Source organism: Schistocerca nitens, chromosome 5 (genome assembly GCF_023898315.1).
Source record: "Schistocerca nitens isolate TAMUIC-IGC-003100 chromosome 5, iqSchNite1.1, whole genome shotgun sequence".
NCBI lineage: Eukaryota > Metazoa > Arthropoda > Insecta > Orthoptera > Acrididae > Schistocerca > Schistocerca nitens.
Window position 1 is genome coordinate 79456670 of NC_064618.1, and position 20777 is coordinate 79477446.

The 20777-nt window shown below is 42.1% G+C and overlaps 1 protein-coding gene across 1 annotated transcript in view; it reads left to right on the forward strand.

The window, feature by feature from the left end:
• Positions 1 to 386: 386 nt before the first annotated feature.
• Positions 387 to 20777, forward strand: part of LOC126259485 (tubulin alpha-8 chain-like) — an 84854-nt gene continuing 64463 nt past the window's right edge. The window contains exons 1-2 of the mRNA XM_049956324.1: positions 387 to 398; positions 5137 to 5356. Of these exons, the coding sequence (XP_049812281.1) occupies positions 387 to 398; positions 5137 to 5356 (232 nt within the window). The remainder of the gene's footprint in view (positions 399 to 5136; positions 5357 to 20777) is intronic.

Genomic DNA, 20777 nt, shown 5'->3' on the forward strand with positions numbered 1-20777 from the left:
TGGACACCTTACATGAGGAATATGGTACTTGCAGTATCCGTATATCAAAAGCAATATTGATCAGTTAATCCATACCTCTGCCACTAGCGCTTCCATTCTGCTTTGTTTTAATCACTTCATTCACACTCCATACCTCCAATTCGATGACGAAGCAGGAAAGAACGCACCACAACATAACTTCTGTTTTGGGAAGTATGATCCTGTAAGTGCTACAATCGTTAAGGTGTATTGCTTCAAGCAAATGTTTAGCATTTTGCTAAGTAATCTACATCTGTTCCCGCCAAACCACTGTGAAGTGCATGGTAAAGAGTACGTCCCACTGTAACAGTTATTAGTTTTCTTCCAGTTCCATTCTCGTATGGATCGCGGGAAGAATGATTGTTTACATGCCTTCGTCTGTGCTCTAATTAATCTAATCTTGTCATCACGATCCCTATGTGTGCGATTCGTAAGGGTGTAGTATATTCCCAGAGTCCTCAATGAAGCGGCTCTTGAAACTTTGTAAGTAAAATTTCTCGGGAAAGTTGACATCTGTCTTCAAGAGTCTGCCAGTTCAGTACCTCACCATCTCTGTGATACTTCCCCAAGGGTCAAACAAAGATGTGACCGTTCGTGTTGCCCTTGTCTGTATACGTTCTATATTCCCTGTTAGTCCTATTTGGTACGGGACTCACACATTTGGGCGATATTCTATAATGGGTTGCACGAGTGATTTGTAAGCAGTCTTTTGTAGACTGCATTTCTTCGGCATTCTAGCAATAAAGCGACGACTACCACTCCGCCTATGTGAACATTCCATTTCATATCCCTACAAAGTGTCACACACTGTATTTGTATCTACATCTACATCTACATCTATACTCCGCGAGCCACCTTACGGTGTGTGGCGGAGGGTACTTATTGTACCACTATCTGATCCCCCCTTCCCTGTTCCATTCACGAATTGTGCGTGGGAAGAACGACTGCTTGTAAGTCTCCGTATTTGCTCTAATTTCTCGGATCTTTTCGTTGTGATCATTACGCGAGATATATGTGGGCGGTAGTAATATGTTGCCCATCTCTTCCCGGAATGTGCTCTCTCGTAATTTCGATAATAAACCTCTCCGTATTGCGTAACGCCTTTCTTGAAGTGTCCGCCACTGGAGCTTGTTCAGCATCTCCGTAACGCTCTCGCGCTGACTAAATGTCCCCATGACGAATCGCGCTGCTTTTCGCTGGATCATGTCTATCTCTTCTATTAATCCAACCTGGTAAGGGTCCCATACTGATGAGTAATACTCAAGAATCGGACGAACAAGCGTTTTGTAAGCTACTTCTTTCGTCGATGAGTCACATTTTCTTAGAATTCTTCCTATGAATCTCAACCTGGCGCCTGCTTTTCCCACTATTTGTTTTATGTGATCATTCCACTTCAGATCGCTCCGGATAGTAACTCCTAAGTATTTTACGGTCGTTACCGCTTCCAATGATTTACCACCTATGGCATAATCGTACTGGAATGGATTTCTGCCCCTATGTATGCGCATTATATTACATTTATCTACGTTTAGGGAAAGCTGCCAGCTGTCGCACCATTCATTAATCCTCTGCAGGTCTTCCTGGAGTACGTACGAGTCTTCTGATGTTGCTACTTTCTTGTAGACAACCGTGTCATCTGCAAATAGCCTCACGGAGCTACCGATGTTGTCAACTAAGTCATTTATGTATATTGTAAACAATAAAGGTCCTATCACGCTTCCTTGCGGTACTCCCGAAATTACCTCTACATCTGCAGATTTTGAACCGTTAAGAATGACACGTTGTGTTCTTTCTTCTAGGAAATCCTGAATCCAATCACAAACCTGGTCCGATATTCCGTAAGCTCGTATTTTTTTCACTAAACGTAAGTGCGGAACCGTATCAAATGCCTTCCTGAAGTCCAGGAATACGGCATCAATCTGCTCGCCAGTGTCTACGGCACTGTGAATTTCTTGGACAAATAGGGCGAGCTGAGTTTCACATGATCTCTGTTTGCGGAATCCATGTTGGTTATGATGAAGGAGATTTGTATTATCTAAGAACGTCATAATACGAGAACATAAAACATGTTCCATTATTCTACAACAGATTGACGTAAGCGAAATAGGCCTATAATTATTCGCATCTCATTTATGACCCTTCTTGAAAATGGGAACGACCTGCGCTTTCTTCCAGTCGCTAGGTACTTTACGTTCTTCCAGAGATCTACGATAAATTGCTGATAGAAAGCGGGCAAGTTCTTTAGCATAATCACTGTAGAATCTTACGGGTATCTCGTCTGGTCCGGATGCTTTTCCGCTACTAAGTGATAGCAGTTGTTTTTCAATTCCGATATCGTTTATTTCAATATTTTCCATTTTGGCGTCCGTGCGACGGCTGAAGTCAGGGACCGTGTTACGATTTTCCGCAGTGAAACAGTTTCGGAACACTGAATTCAGTATTTCTGCCTTTCTTCGGTCGTCCTCTGTTTCGGTGCCATCGTGGTCAACGAGTGACTGAATAGGGGATTTAGATCCGCTTACCGATTTTACATATGACCAAAACTTTTTAGGGTTCTTGTTTAGATTGTTTGCCAATGTTTTATGTTCGAATTCGTTGAATGCTTCTCGCATTGCTCCCTTTACGCTCTTTTTCGCTTCGTTCAGCTTTTCCTTATCAGCTATGATTCGACTACTCTTAAACCTATGATGAAGCTTTCTTTGTTTCCGTAGCACCTTTCGTACATGATTGTTATACAACGGTGGATCTTTCCCCTCGCTTTGGACCTTAGTCGGTACGAACTTATCTAAGGCGTACTGGACGATGTTTCTGAATTTTTTCCATTTTTGTTCCACATCCTCTTCCTCAGAAATGAACGTTTGATGGTGGTCACTCAGATATTCTGCGATTTGTGCCCTATCACTCTTGTTAAGCAAATATATTTTCCTTCCTTTCTTGGCATTTCTTATTACACTTGTAGTCATTGATGCAACCACTGACTTATGATCACTGATACCCTCTTCTACGTTCACGGAGTCGAAAAGTTCCGGTCTATTTGTTGCTATGAGGTCTAAAACGTTAGCTTCACGAGTTGGTTCTCTTAACTATCTGCTCGAAGTAATTCTCGGACAAGGCAGTCAGGATAATGTCACAAGAGTCTCTGTCCCTGGCTCCAGTTCTGATTGTGTGACTATCCCATTCTATACCTGGTAGATTGAAGTCTCCCCCTATTACAATAGTATGATCACGAAACTTCTTCACGACGTTCTGCAGGTTCTCTCTGAGGCGCTCAACTACTACGGTTGCTGATGCAGGTGGTCTATAGAAGCATCCGACTATCATATCTGACCCACCTTTGATACTTAACTTAACCCAGATTATTTCACATTCGCATTCGCTAATAACTTCACTGGATATTATTGAATTCTTTACTGCTATAAATACTCCTCCACCATTGGCGTTTATCCTATCCTTGCGGTATATATTCCATTCTGTGTCTAGGATTTCGTTACTGTTCACTGAACTGACAGATTCCAACGATGCCTTACTGACACTATAGTCATAGGATCCTACGCTGTTTTCGTTTCGTGAAGTACACAATTTTACATTTATGAACATTTAAAACAAGTTGCCAATCTTTGCATCACTTTGAAATCATATCAAGATCTGACTGAATATTAATGCTTCTTTCAGGCAGTACTTCATTATAGATAACTGCATTATCTGCGAAAGGTCTGAGATTACTATCATATTATCCACAACGTCTTGATAATACAACACGAACAGCAAAAGCCCCAACATGCTTGCCAACGGTACATTCGAATTTACATCTAAATCTGAGGATCACTCTCTATCCAAGATAATGTGCTGCATCTTTCTTGCTAAAAAAATCCTCAATCCAGTAACAAATTTCGCTTGATGCCCCATATGATCGTACTTTTGACAACACACGAACATGTGGTATTGAGTCAAATGTTTTTTCGGAAATCAAGAAATAGTGCATCTGCGTGACTGCCTTGATCCAAGACTTACAGGACTTCATGTGAGAAAAGTGTGAGCTGCGTTCTGCGTGAGCGATGTTTTCGGAATCCGTGCTGCTTGGGGTGGAGTTGTTGTTGTTGTTGTTGTGGTCTTCAGTCCTGAGACTGGTTTGATGCAGCTCTCCATGCTACTCCTGTGCAAGCCTCTTCATCTCCCAGTACCTACTGCAGCCTACATCCTTCTGAATCTGCTTAGTGATTTATCTCTTGGTCTCCCTCTACGATTTTACCCTCCATGCTGCCCTCCAGTACTAAATTGGTGATCCGTTGATGCCTCAGAACAAGTCCTACCCACCGATCACTTCTTCTAGTCAAGTTGTGCCACAAACTCCTCTTCTCCCCAATTTTATTCAATACCTCCTCATTAGTTATGTGATCTACCCATCCAATCTTCAGGATTCTTCTGTAGCACCACATTTCGAAAACTTCTATTCTCTTCTTGTCTAAACTATTTATCGTCCATGTTTCACTTCCATACATGGCTACACTCCATACAAACACTTTCAGAAACGACTTCCTGACACTTAAATAAATACTGGATGTTAACAAATTTCTCTTCTTCAGAAACACTTTCCTTGCCGTTGCCAGTCTACATTTTATATCCTCTCTACTTCGACCATCATCAGTTATTTTGCTCCCCAAATAGAAAAACTCCTTTACTACTTTAAGTGTCTCATTTCCTAATCTAATTCCCTCAGCATCACCCGACTTAATTCGACTACATTCCATTATCCTCGTTTTGCTTTTGTTGATGTTCATCTTATATCCTCCATTCAAGACACTGTCCGTTCCGTTCAACTGCTCTTCCAAGTCCTTTGCTGTCTCTGACAGAATTACAATGTCATCGGCGAACCTCAAAGTTCATCATTCTAATCGAAACACTTCATTTATGACTCTTATGAATCTGTTGGTCGTAATTGCCTGTTACACGGCGTTGTTTCTTCAGCGACTTGTTCTTCCGATTCGGTAATACGTTTGTGCGCTCAGGTCCACAAACGAGGGCGAAAGTGTGACGTCAACGTGGCATGTCGATGGCGTCATCGGGCAAACCGTAGTTAGCGTGTCCCCTCTTTTTAATGGGAGGGCGCTGTGTCCGCAGCGGGAGTGCGTGTCGGTGCACATCGGGCAGGCCGGCGTGCAGATCGGCAGCGCGTGCTGGGAGCTGTACTGCCTGGAGCACGGCATACAGCCCAACGGCCGCATCCCCTCCGACAAGGTGGCCATCGACACCGAGTGCTACACCACCTTCTTCTCGCAGACCGAGGCGGGCAAGATCTCGCCTCGCGCGCTCATGATAGACCTCGAGCCCACCACCATTGGTAAGTCTGCCTCTGTCATGATGCTTCAAAATCTTTAAAACTGCACATGAATACATTGTGACGAATCATAGAGCTGATTCTGCTGTCATTCTTTAGAAAAGTGCCTGGTATTTCGACTCGCGCAGTATACAGGCTGGTCCATTGATAGAGACCGGACCAAATATCTCACGAAATAAGCGTCAAACGAAAAAACTACAAAGAACGAAACTCGTCTAGCTTGAAGGGGGAAACCAGATGGCGCTATGGTTGGCCCGCTAGATGGCGCTGCCATAGGTCAAACGGATATCAACTGCGGTTTTTTTTTAATATGAACCCCCATTTTTATTACATATTCGTGTAGTACGTAAAGAAATATGAATCTTTCAGTTGGACCACTTTTTTCGCTTTGTGATAGATGGCGCTGTAATAGTCACAAACGTATAAGAACACGGTATCACGTAACATTCCGCCAGTGCGGACAGTATTTGCTTCGTGATACATTACCCTGTTGATGTATGGCTATTGTGATCAGACTGCCCAACGGGCGTGTGCTATGTATGCTGCTCAGTATCCTGGACGACATCGTCCAAGTGTCCGGACCGTTCGCCGGATAGTTACGTTATTTAAGGAAACACGAAGTGTTCAGCCACATGTGAAATGTCAACCACGACCTCCAACAAATGATAGTGCCCAAGTAGGAGTTTTAGCTGCTGTCGCGGCTAATCCGCACATCAGTAGCAGACAAATTGAGCGAGAATCGGGAATCTCAAAAACGTCGGTATTGAGAATGCTACATCAACATCGATTAAACCCGTACCATATTTCAATGCATCAGGAATTGCATGGGGACGATTTTGAACGTCGTGTACAGTTCTGCACTGGGCACAACAGAAATTACGGGACGATGACAGATTTTTTGCACGCGTTCTATTTAGCGACCAAGCGTCATTCACCAACAGCGGTAACGTAAACCGGCATAATATGCACTATTGGGCAACGGAAAATCCACGATGACTGCGACAAGTGGAACATCAGCGACCTTGGCGGGTTAATTTATGGTGCGGCATTATGGGAGGAAGGATAATTGGCCCCCATTTTATCGTGGCAATCTAAATGGTACAATGTATGCTGATTTCCTACGTAATGTTCTACCGATGTTACTACAAGATGTTTCACTGCATGACGGAATGGCGATGTACTTCCAACATGATGGATGTCCGGCACATAGCTCGCGTGTGGTTGAATCGGTAATGAATAGCATATTTCATGACAGGTGGATTGGTCGTCGAAGCACCATACCATTGCCCGCACGTTCACCGGTTCTGTCGTCCCCGGATTTCTTTCTGTGGGGAAAGTTGAAGGATATTTGCTATCTTGAGCCACCGACAACGCCTGACAACATGCGTCAGCGCATTGTCAGTGCATGTGCGAACATTACGGAGGGCGAAAAAAATGGCTCTGAGCACTATGCGACTTAACTTCCGAGGTCATCAGTCGCCTAGAACTTAGAACTAATTAAACCTAACTAACCTAAGGACATCACACAGATCCATGCCCGAGGCAGGATTCGAACCTGCGACCGTAGCAGCAGCGCGGTTCCGGACTGAAGCGCCTAGAACCGCTCGACCACAACGGCCGGCTAACGGAAGGCGAACTACTCGGTGTTGAGAAGAATGTCGTTACACGTATTGTCAAATGCATTGAGGTTGACGGACATCATTTTGAGCATTTATTGCATTAATGTGGTATTTACAGGTAATCACGCTGTAACAGCATGCGTTCTCAGAAATGATAAGTTCACAAAGGTACATGTACCACACTGGAACAACCGAAATAAAATGTTCAAATGTACCTACGTTCTGTATTTTAATTTAAAAAACCTACCTGTTACCAGCTGTTAGTCTAAAATTGTGAGCCATATGTTCGTGACTATTACGGCGCCATCTATCACAAAGCGAAAAAAGTGGTCCAACTAAAACATTCATATTTCGTTACGCACTACACGAATATGTAATAAAAATGGGGTTCCTATTTTTTAAAAATACGCAGTTGATATGGGTTTGACCTATGGCAGCGCCATCTAGCGGGCCAACCATAGCGCCATCTGGTTTCCCTCTTCAAGCTAGACAAGTTTCGTACTTTGTAGTTTTTTCGTTTGACGCTTATTTCGTGAGATATTTGGCCCGGTCACGATCAATGGACCACCCTGTATATGGCAGTAGTTCCCAACCTTTCTTAAACCACTAACCCTGAGTGCAGTCGGACATTAGCTAGTACCCCTGCCCTCTCCCCCCTCCTTCCGCTGCCATCTGTTTCTGCACGCCTCCCCCGCATTATCACCATCTTTAGCACCTAACTCAACTGTAGAACGAAACACTTTTCTTAGAACACTTTTATTTTTAAAATGAAGAAAGATGAATGATGTTTAGTTTGTTTGTGTGTGTGTGTGTGTGTGTGTGTGTGTGTGTGTGTGTCAGAATGAATGACGAAGGGATTCGTGGTGCATCGCAAGTGCTACCCACAATTCCTTCTCAGAAAAGAAAGCTAACTATCCACAGTGAGGCTACACACTTGTTACACAAAATGCGTTCCCTGCATTTCTCCTCTCCATTGCGGGACTTGCATGACCTGCAGATGCAACCCCATTTAAAATCAAACAGGTTCAAATGTGTGCACTATAGTTACTGTTCGTAAATCGCTCGATTGCTGCATTCCGTACATCTGAACTGACAGAAATTGAAAGATTTCAGGCTGTTAATGCTTTGTGTCTGAGTACAATCACAAATAGTAGTAATAATAATAATACTGTGTATAGCACTATAATAGCCCTTATGTTGTTACTGCTGTGTCGTGCTGTCAATTAATTGACTTATCTGTTTCGAAGCGAGTAATGACGCAATTTCTGGACTACTTCAGGTACTTTCTACAAATTGGAGAAGACAGATATTTAACATTTGTTACGTATATGTCTCAGTTTCATCATTATCGATGTAGAGGACGAAGCACAGCATATGTGTGTCGTGGATGGACTACGTGAGGAACCTGTAACCTCCATCGCATAAATGCTACTAACTAAGAAAAAGTAATTATTGATAACTTATGTAATCAATATCGTCTTACACAATTGTGTAAATAGTAATGATCTTATGAAAACAATTTAGCTTCGAGACTGAAACACAATCCAATCGTTTGGTTTTTACAAGTCAGAAAATTTCATTTTGCAACTCAGGGGGTAATTACCCCCAGGTTGTAAACGTTTCTGTCGTTGTTGTGGTCCTCAGTCCGAAGACTGGTCAGATGGAACTCTTCATTCTTCTCTATCCTGTGCAAACATCTTCATCTCCGGCTAATTACTGCAACCTACATCCTTATGATTTCGCTTACTGTTTTCCTCCCTAGGTCATCCTCTACGATTTTTACCCCATACACTTCCCTCCAGTACTAAATCGCTAATCTTTTGATGTTCCGGAATGTGTCCTATCGACAGATCTCCTCTTTCGGTCAAGTTGAGCCATAAATTTCTTTTCTATCCAATTCTATTCAGTACCTCCTCTTTAGTTATACGATCTCTTCAGCATTCTTCTGCAGCACCATATTTCGAAAGCTTCTCTTCTCTTATTGTCTAAACTGTTTATCGTCCATGTTTCACTTCCGTACATGGCTACACTCCATACAAATATACCTGCAGAAAAGAGTTCGTAACACTTAGATCTATATTCGATGTTAACAAATTTCTCTCCTTCAGAAACGCTTCTCTTGCAATTGCCAATCTACATTTCATATCCTCTCTACTAAGCCCATTATCAGACATTTTACTGTCCAAATAGCAAAACTCATCTACTACTTTAAGTGCCTCGTTTCCTTATCTAATTTCCTAGGCACCACCTGATTTAATTCTACTACATTTCATCATCCTTTTTTTGCTTTGGTGATCATCTTTAAACAACCTTTCAAGACCTATCTCACACCCTTCTCAACCGCTGGTCCCCTTTTACGCCGCTCGGTTCTTATAAATGCCGTCTGGCTTCTGCGTAAGTTGTAAATAGCCTTTCGCTCCCTAATTTTGCTCCTGCTAGCTTCAGAATTTCAAAGAAAGTGTCCTAGTCAACATTGTCAAAAGCTTTCTCTAAGTCTGCAAAAGCTATAAACGTAGGTTTGCCTTTCCTTAACCTATCTTCTAAGATAAATCGTAGGGTCTGTATCGCCTTGTGTGTTCCTGCATTTCCTCATACTCCACATAGATCTTTCCCATGGTCGCCTTCTACCAGTTTTTCCATTCTTCTATAAAAAATTCGTGTTAGTATTTTGCAGCCATGACTGATAGTTCGGTAATATTCACAGCTTTCAGCAACTGCTTTCTTTGGAATTGGAATTATTAGATTCTTCTTAAAGTTTGAGGGTATTTCTCCTGTCTCATACGTCTTGCACACCAGATGGAAGAGTCTTGTCGTGGCTGGCTCTCCCAAGGCTATCAGTAGCTCTAACGGAATGTCATCTATCCCCAGGGCCTTGTTTTGACTTAGGTCTTTGAGTGTTCTGCCAAATTCTTCTAGCAATATCATATCTCTCATCTCCTCTTCATCCTCGTCCTCTTCCATTTCTGTAATATTGCCTTCAACTTCACCTCCTTTGTACAAACCCTCTACACACTCATTTCACCTTTCGGCTTTCCCTTCTTTGCTTAGGACCCATCTGAGCTCTTGATATTCATATAGCTGATTCTCCAAAGGCCTCTTTAATTTTCCTGTAGGCAGTAGCTATCTTCCCCCTAGTGAAATATGTTTCTAAATCCTTACTTATATAATACGTTACTTAATAAAACTCGAAGTCATAAGAATATGCGTTAGGTGATTTTTATATTTTTTGCGCTCTTTGCATTTTGATCGTTTAAATTTTTGGAGCGTTGTATGAAATTTTACTGCAAACAAAAGTCGTTTTTCTTGCGAAAAAGTTTTTATTAAGTCGCAAATTGTTATGAACTTGTCCATCAGTTCACACAGTCTGTCAATCGATCAACTTAGTTCCTTGTTGTAACCTGCTGCCCGCTTCAAATTCGTGGATTCAGCTGTCGTCAGTCTTCATGTATTTCCATAAAATCATAGTAAAAGTGTTCTCCGGCTTTCATTTTGTCTTCTTGCACCGATGCGTCATTTTTAGTTGCTCTACATATTTATAGATTTAAGAACTAATTTACACTCAAAGGCACAAGCTGGCAATCTAAATTTTTATCATGTTAGTACAATACTATTTCCTGAATCAAATTTTCACTCTGCAGCTGAGTGTCCACTGATATGAAACTTCCTTGCAGATTCAAGCTGTGTGCAGAACCGAAACTCGAACTCGGGGCTTTTGCCCTTTGGTTGCAAGTGCTCTAGCTTTCTTCCAGGAGTGAAAGTGCCGCAAGTTTCGCAAGAGAACTTCTGTGAGGTTTGAAAGGTAGGAGATGAGGCACTAGTAGAAGTGAAGCTGTGAGGACGGGTTGTGATTCGTGCTTGGCTACCTGTCGGTAGAGCAATTGCCCGCGAAAGGTAAAAGTCCGACTTGGTTTCCATCCGGCACACGGTTTTAATCTACCACGAAGTTTCACTACTATTTCCTGATCCTCATTGACTGTTTTTGGAAAAACTTATTATTTCCTTAAACAAGTTACATGGCCACATCTTTGTTACCCTATAAAGCTTTAAGCTTATTACATAATGTACTTCTTGGAACTAAATATTTCTCACTCGTATCCCTGATTGCCATTTCTAGACTTCCGACTTTCCTGCGGCTTCCGTCATGCTATTCTCATTCAGTTTATGTCTTGATTTCTTCAGTTTTGCCTATTGAAGAAAAAAAACTTAAAAATTTAAGTTTTTATGCTCTTTGTTTTTATGCTTTTTCCAATAGAACCAGAGCGTACCGCTTTGTTAGTCTAGCATTCCCATTGTTGTTACTAGGGATAAACGTTGTCACAGCCTACAATACAGACAAAATACCAGCTGCAGCAAAAGAAACAGTAAAAATGTAAAATTACATACCTGCAAACAACACAACATTCCAATTTTTCTGCATGCACCGAAAGGCTCGTTGTTGTCTCGCCGTAACGCACTGATGCTTCGGTTCAAAATCGCTTGAGCGGTCCTGCTCCTCCATAGTTCACACTGCAGTGTCGCGACAGTGTTTAGAAATAGCTCTTGTCCAATATAATCCACTGTCCAATACCACCTGACTTTCCGCTAGTGCCTAATCCTTAGATCATAGACGAAACAGACCACAAATGACACCATTATATTTAAACCAACATCTCGATCAGTTGACGGATGGATTTTTTGCATCGGATTATTGAGCAATGTTAATTATTCTTTACTGTAGAGTTTTCAGTTGAGATTTGTTTCATTATATCGGCGGAGTCTTCTGCAGCGTTCACTTAAACAGTTCAAGAAATATGTGTAAAGAAGTAATATTTTGTTCCATAGGTAAAGTAGTTTTAAAAATATCAAGAGTTTCTAGGTCATAGCATAAACAGTAGACTGAAGCTAAGGAGTGATAGGCGTTACCGAGAAGCTGTGATTGTTCTTCTGGTTAAGAATATGTATCTGTGTACAAATGTTCTGAATTTATTCAAAACAGTCGTTAAATATCGGTTTCATAAATAATTCGTGCAAAAATTTGTTAAATGTTAATTATTTAGCGTTTTTTTTTTCTTCACAACGCGAACATAGTAGCTTTTTACAAAATCAACAACATTGTTAACGGTTTACGCAATGATGAGGGACGAAGAAATGTTTCGAACCATGGCCAGAAAAGAGAACATACACAACTGTACAGTCAACATTTTTTTTTATTCCGGAATGCGTTGATATTGAAGCATTCGGTGTAGGAAGAAAACTGCCACCAATTTTTATTATCCTCCAACACCTGAGGGTTAAAAGAGAAAGTCACCTTTTCGGAGTAATATACAAACGTAAGGTGCATGTTACCTGTACTCTTATCGATACAACTGTAAAGGAAATTATGATGCACAAGTTTTAATCGTAAAGTTTCATTTTGTTTGAAACTACATTTAACTAAAGTTTGATTTGGTTTGCATAGAAATTTGCGAGAAGTATCACGACTCGTTTTGTCCGCCTGCTTAGCTGGGTGGTAACGTGCTTGCCTCCAGTGCAAACGGGTCCGGGTTCGATTCCCGGCCGGGTTGGAGATTTTCTCCGCTCGTGGACTGGGTGTTTCCTCACCATCATTTCATCCTCGTCGCCGGCGCGTAATTCGCCCAGTGTGGCGTCGAATGAAATAAGACTTGCACTTGGCGGCCGAACTTCCCCGAATAGGGGCCTCCCGGCCAGCGATGCCATACGCTCATTTCCATTTGGTGAAAAAGAGCTGCTGTTCAAGTATCAGAGCATCAGTAATAGTGATAAATCTTTAAACAACTTCTGTATCATAATGTGGTATATGTGGTGTCACCGCCAGACACCACACTTGCCAGGTGGTAGCCTTTAAATCGGCCGCGGTCCGTTAGTATACGTCGGACCCGCGTGTCGCCACTATCAGTGATTGCAGACCGAGCGCCGCCACACGGCAGGTCTAGTCTAGAGAGACTCCCTAGCAGTCGCCCAGTTGTACAGCCGACTTTGCTAGCGATGGTTCACTGCCTACACACGCTCTCATTCGCAGAGACGACAGTTTAGCATACCCTTCAGCTACGTCATTTGCTACGACCTAGCACGGCGCCATATTCCGTTACTATGTATCCTGAACAGATAATATTGTGAATCATGTACCGTCAAGAGTGACGTTCATCATTAATGGATTAAAGTTAAGTTCAAAAATGGTTCAAATGGCTCTGAGCACTATGGGACTCAACTGCTGAGGTCATAAGTCCCCTAGAACTTAGAACTACTTAAACCTAACTAACCTAAGGACAACACACACATCCATGCCCGAGGCAGGATTCGAACCTGCGACCGTAGCGGTCGCGCGGTTCCAGACTGTAGCGCCAGAACCGCTCGGCCACCAGCGGCCGGCTTAAAGTTAAGTATCAAACTAATTACGTCCTCTTTCTGAATACTCATTCCTTGTCATATTCCAGACCTCACACCAATATAGTTCTTCCCCCCTCACGCCAGCCTGCGTGAGCTAAAACGCGTGCATTTCGGCCTCCACTAGTAACACGGTGTTGGCTCTTCTGCCAACACAACAGTATATATATATATGTAAATAAATTATACACACTGGTTGCAGTTGCAGTTGTGTATAATTTATTTACATTAATATACAGTCACGGTTCTAAAATATCCGTAATGGATAAGCATAAAAAGTATATATATATATACCTGTAGATGTTAATAGCAATTCGTTTATTGGGCAAAGATTTTAGATTTACATTGATCCTGAGATCCAAAACGCGATGAATGATGACGATTTTGAGGTGACACGACATTAGTATTAACTGACTCACAGTTTTCTTAATAATCAGTTTCTTCTCATGTATTCTGCTTTTTGTCTTAGCACTGTTTCAGTATATGTACTGAATCTAGTACCACTCATAAAACGTAGCACCAATTTTGTGTAAAAATAGGATGTGACGGCTAGAGACGTACATAATTCCTTATAATAACATAGAGAAAAAAAAAACATTTTACACATGTATTCTAGCAACTGATAAATATCTTCCACCCTGTGTGAATGATAAACCCGATGTAGCAGAGAAAAGGACTCTAACGTAGAAAGATCATTCTGAAGCTACCAGAAGTAAATGTAGAAAGAATTGTAAATGAAATGCCTCCAGTTTCGTTACGGTATTAAGTGACCGGAGGTTAAAACCGTAACTATCGCATTAATACTGAAAATTTGACGCGCACTTAACAGAGACGGCTGCTCTTCCGTTGCATGTTGCTGTTGGCAATTCGTTATCGTTGGTCATAACTAACCGGGTGATGGTATACAGTAGCCAATAAAAGTCGCCGAATCTAACGATTTCTTTTGCCGGAAGAAATTCATTACTTGTTTATGTGAAGAATAATTACAGTAATATCCTTTTATGTTAGTTTGTTAATATTCAGTCTTGTTTTTCCGAATCTGTCGCGATTTCCGAAGTTATGGTTAGCTCGGGACTTAATAGTTTAAATTCCTGAGAGTGAAAGCAGCTGTTGTTTCGTATTAATTCCCACATAGCGCCGTGTAGGACACCCATTCCACGTGCAACTAGTCGATGCTAATTGAAGGCCTGTTATCCACTTGAGTAAGCACTGCTTCTCCCACGTCGGAAGTCCACATAGTTTGTTATGCTCCTCGATCATAGTATTGTAGAGAACTTATCCAGTTCCCTTAATGTTGGAACAATTTTGGGAAGACAGTGTGCGTCTGAGATCTCTTACGTGGGTACTTGACCCAATACAACCTGTCAGCTTCTCTACAGTACTCATCTGCACGCCCTTGCACGATAAATCATGCCTGCTAATTTCGCAACCAAATAGGACCTCATTTTACTGGGGCTGGTATAGTGTATACTTGATCTTGTATACACAAAATGCAGTGATTTTTAAATTATAGGTAAGAAAAAAATATTATCTGCCTTTTGCAACTGCATTATATTATTTCTGTACCAACATGTCTTACCTAATTGGGTCAGGTACCTTCTGTGGTTTTATATATCCTGTCCTTTATGTGCGCTCATTGGTTCTTGTCTAAGCACTACATGATACACAATGTGAAGCTTTCAGACATCATGTCACACTATAGCATTCGTTGCAAATAATCTTGTTGCGCCCTCTGCAAATATTAAACCATATACATACTGCAAATCTTAAAGCCCTTACATTTATGCCTTCTCAATATGGGGAAAGCGACACACTTCAGCACTGCAAACTGATCATCCACAGCCATTAACCTGTCACTTTGCTCTCCTACGCTACCTCATACTGTCCTTCGGGAATTGGCGGGGGAATTGCACTCTGGTGACCATTTTTACATTTGGATCCACCTGCCACATACTTCAGCAATTGTCACCAAGCTAGATAAATAGATGTTAGACAAAGCCAGCTGGACGCTTTATATTCCAGCATCAACTAGCGTCGCCTGCAGGGCTGCAGATGTCTCTCCCCCGAAGTCGTCCGTTAAACTGGGGGTCGGCCAGTCCCAGACCGTGCTGGAGTAAAGGGTGGCATTGAGCCATGCAAGGCACAGGTTGGCGGCACTGCGAAAGCTCCATCGCAGTCCATCTCTGACTCACTTGCAGCACATCGCAATGCTCGGCTAAAAGTTCGGGACGTTATCAGAAAGAGCCATCTTCTAAGCATTTTATATCGTCAGCAGAAGTGTCGGAGTCGAATGTGAGAGGGTCGATGGGAAGTGTTATGCGTACACTGCAGTACTACACATGTCAAAGGTATTCTAATCACTACACCGGAAGCTGAAGCCCAATGGCGAAATACTTCAAACAAATCACATCTAATGAGAGTCACTACCTCACATTCCAACGCAGACCAATATAAGCTGAGAAGCGTTATCTCTGTCTCGTAATACAACACTAGCATCAGATAAAGTGCACTACGATATGTTGGAAATTTGAATACTGAATAGAAAAATTATCTCATGTTTTTTAACAGACTCTGACCTGAAGAACAATACTCTGATTCTTGGAGGGAAGTAATCCTCACCCTAACCTGAAAGCCAAGGAGGGTCACACCAGCCAAAGCAGTCATCGCAGTGTACCACTTAGCAGTGGTGTGGTGCAGACATTGGAACGAATAAACAGCCGATTAGTATGGACTCTAGAAACCAGAAAACTTATTGATCGCATTCAGTGTGCTTTTCGTACTCTGCAGTCTAGTATACCTGGGACCAGGAATACAAGAGGCTTTTTTTGCATAGACAGCATTTGATGAGAACAGTTTTTGCTATTGAAGAGGCCTATGACACTACATCGAAATACAATATCGGGACTTCTTCCCTTTATAGTGCGACCCTTTCCATCAGGACGGTGTCTTACGTTCAGAATTGGCACCGCACTTTCAAACCGACGTACCGAGGAGAACGGTGTCCCTCAGTGGACTGTGTTTAAGGTCACACTTTTTTACAACAGCCATTAACAGTATAATGTCAGTAGTCAGAAGCCCTGTCCGATTCTCTCCCTTTGTGGATGATTTTGGAATCTTTTGTTCGTATTTTTGTAAGTGCCTTAGGTGCAGATTATTGGAGGTCAGATAGGTCCTCCCTGTTGTTATTTTCCAGAGCGTTTGTTTGGTCACGGTTGGGCGGTGGCTGTGTCTGCACTACCATCTTGTCTGAAGACCTTGGACTACAGTAGGCGTGAGACCGCCGACAGGAGCCTTCAGGGCAAGCCCTGTGACCGCCCTCTGTACTGAGGTCGGAGTGCCGCCAGCAGATCCTCATAGTGTGACAACTGCGACATGCTTATAAGATACGGTCAGTCTCCCAGTATCCGGCCTTTACTCTTCTTGTACGACCATCGGTAGAGCTAAAGTATGTAAAATCGCAGGCGAGCAACAAAACTGAGAGTAGAGCAAAGCGTTTTAACACAGGGCTGGAGCAAGAATCCTCCCCGGTTAGCAGTGAGGTGAATGGTATTTTTAAAGTTGACGAAGCACAAGAAATTTTGAACACTAATTTTATTTTTAAAACAGCCTTTTATGACTTTTTAGATGAGCACCGAAATTATTTACAGCGACTAGTCTAAGCACGATCTTACTGTCGGCTGCTCTGTTTTCCCTGAGAGTGTCGTTAAGATTCCACTTCAGACGAATTTACAGCCTTTGCCACATAGCTCAGTGCAGTCCTAAAGACAACGGAGTAATAACGTGCAATCGACAGTTTATTTTCTTGTCTGCTCTGAGTCCCTGAGACCTCTACAGTCAACTCATCAAAAGTATCTAGCACTGCGTGATACGAAACATGCAATGTGCCCTCCTCATATTACAACTACTCTAGAGGAAAGTGTCATTCTGCTGGGTACCAGGCCATGTGGGAATCCAGGGAAATGGGAAAGTTGACACAGCAGCAAGGGACGGTTGCAGCAAAAATAATCTACTAACTCTGGGTGTTCCTACCTCGTTGTCGATGAGGAGAGTCACGTGTCAGGGGTGAATGAGTGGCTGTCGAAGCAAAATAACAAATTTACGCTGGTTAAACCAACAATTGTGCCACGGGGAATATCTCTGCAGTCGCATAAATGTATAGAATTGCCTATAACACGGCTGAGGTACTTGAGCCGTCCTAGTTAATGCGCCACATGTTACTTGATTGCGATTTATAATGCACGTTTCACACATGAGGGGAGCCATTTTTCTCTATAATGATTTGTCCGCTGCTTTAAATAACAGTGAGACTAGCGCGGTAAAAACATAAATTTTTTTGGGCAGCCCTGAATCCCATCAAAACTGGGAAGCTTTTTTTGTGTCTCGGAGTGGCTGATTCTTCGTTTTCCGTCAGTGATTAAATTAGCTACGACTGTCTGAATCATGCTTGCATCGTAGTTTTACAATTTTGATCGTATGTCCATTTCTGTTTTCATACACTGCCGGAAAAAGAATTAGCACAGCCTTTCACAGATTTCCAATTCTCTCAAGATTTATTGTTGCAACAATGCAAGTTGAGTACATGAAATGATTTATTTACAGCACAAGCAATTCGGAGGTACCAGGGTCAATACCCATTCTGAAACACCCATATTAGTAAGTGATATAGTCTCCACGGGCGGCAATACAGGCGCTGACTCTGACAACCAGTCGATCCTACAGATGCCAAATAGTGTCCTTGGATACTTTATGCCAAGCCTGCCCGGCCTGTTCACGTAGTTCTGTAAGAGTTGTTAGTTGACGAGTCGCTCGAGTCACTTCTCGTCCCATCCTATCCCACACCTGCTCGATTGTAGACAGGTCTGGAGATCGTGCTGGTCAGGGAAGTTGCTGCACGCCTTGCAGAGCACGTAGAGTTTCATGGGCAATGCATGGTTGACCATTATCCTTTTGCAACAACACAGCACCTTCCCGCTGCAAGAACAGCAAAAGAACGCGTCTAGCAACATTCTGCACGTACGGAGCGCAGGTCTTGGAGGAATGCACTACGAGACAGCGTTCACCAGGTCTACGTTGTACCATCACTTGTGTGCACGCAGAATCTGCTTTCATTTGCTGAAGACCACAGCGCGCCATTCCATCTTCCGTATGATCCTCTGACGTCACCAGACGAGCTGTGCAGGTCGATCCTGTGGCGTGAGTGGAAGACGGGCTACAGGTGTGCGTGACCATAATCCCACTGCTAATAACTGACTCGCAACAGTTCGCGTTGACACCTCTGGGCTCATGGGCCTTGTTATCCGTGTTGTGGTAACTGTACGATCTGCCACTGCTGCCCTTACAATACGGCGACGCTGGCGGGCGTTTGTGTTGCGTGGGGCTCCAGAACCTCTTCTAGGCGTGTGAGAATGTTCGCGTGACCACTGATACCAGCATCGTTGCACGACTGACACAGCCCGTTCAACCTGCGGGGCAGTTCTTTGAAAGGACCGTCCCGCCACTCGGAAGGCCACAATTTGACCCATTTCAGAACTCGCTCAGTCGGCTGTAGGAAGCACGAGTGCGTCCCCGTGGCATGGTTGCCTGCTTGCTTCACACGTTTACCCCACACTGAGCCTTCTGGCTGTGAGCATTCTCTGTTAAGGGGCTCCGGAAAGGCTCAAAATCATGAAAAGTTCAATTTTTACTTTTTTGCGTTTTCTGAATCTGCAGACTATTACCTTTTAATAGATATATAATTTATTCAATTCCTAAGACTACAACTATTTTTAAATTTTTTTTGAAATGTGTTCTACATGGGCGTGACCCACTGTGGCGCTGTTAAACTGCTGTCAAATGGTGTTATTATTAACGTCCGTGTTCATCAGGTACATTTTAGTGATGTGAGATAAAGTATGTGTTGTGGCTAACCTGTGATGGTTCAATATATATCGCTGGTGTGATTGTCGATTGTTTCATGTTTATTTACTCTGTCGTTATCTCGAAAATATTCCTAATTAATTCTGTTTCTTGAGTCTCTGTTTTGTTGGAGTATAATAATGAGTAAAAGTAAAGTTATTAGAAATCCTCTGAAGACTTTTAAGAAAAGGAGAAATGTTGGAAACCAAAGGTATGTGTTATTACTGTAAACAATAAAGACGATGAAAATCCCCAACATAGCTTGTGTCCCAAAGAAGAAGACAGTTGGTGTAAATATAACAAAGGATTGCTAACTGGTGAAGTGTACACTCATAAGCATAGTCTGCCTCATGCAATAATGGAGGTGATAAAACCTATTTTCAGAGACTTAGCAGCACCTGAACTGTTGAAAAAGTGTATTCACGGAAAAACTCAAAACCCCAATGAAAGTGTAAATAGTGTTATATGGTCGAGAATCCCCAAGACTGTATTTGTTGGAATAGAAACACTTCACTTTGGTGTGTATGATGCTGTTGCGACTTTCAATGATGGCAACATTGTAAGGTGCAAGGTATTTAGAAATATGGGAATGAAGATAGGTTCTAACATGGTACGAGCGATGCTTGCTTTAGACAAGGAACGCCTTCGGGCTGCAGACAGGGCTGTAAAGAGTCTAGAAATACAAACAAGAGTAAACAGGAGGAGGAACAAGAGGAAGCTGGAGGAGGAGTTTGCAGAGGATGAAGATAATCCATCCTATGGACCTGGAATGCACTAAAAAGTTAATCCAATCTTTGTCGCTCGATTCCCAAAACTTTTATTTTCTCATACTAATTACATGTTTTCTAAGGATCTTCCAAACATATTTGTTTCAAACTTTCAGTAAATGTTACACAGTACCTTCTGCATAATTTAACATAGCCTTTTTCCAAAAAACTGTATATTTTTGAATATATAAATAAAAAATTGCAAAAAATGTTGTGAATTTTCATTACAATTGAAAAAAAAAATCATCTTTAATAACTGAACTAAAATTTTGTAAAATCCCTGTGTTAAGTTGTAGCCCATATTCCAATAAATAATCTGTAAAAAGTTCAACTTCCTACCTCAAATACTTTGTGAGGAAAGATGTAATTTATAAGCGCTATTTTAACATTGCAAGTATAGGGCGTTCCGGAGCCCCTTAAAGGGTAGTCACAGATGCACTTTGGTAGCTATGCTATTATTACGCTATTTGTTGGCGAACGACGACTACTATACCCCAGGTAGCATACGCCACCATCGGATCAAAGTCGACTCGTCTTTCCAGAGATACTAATTTTGTTTTCGGCATTGTATACATTTTTAAACTGATGCTCAGATATTTATTTAAGCATTTTTAGCATCCATTTATTGAATCGTTAACTAACTTTTACTCGTTCTCACAAATCTTTACCTGTTTTTAAGAACATGTGCCTTTACAAGTACGACACAACATATGGTTCATGCACGATGGAGCTCCTGCACATTTCAGTCGAAGTGTTCGT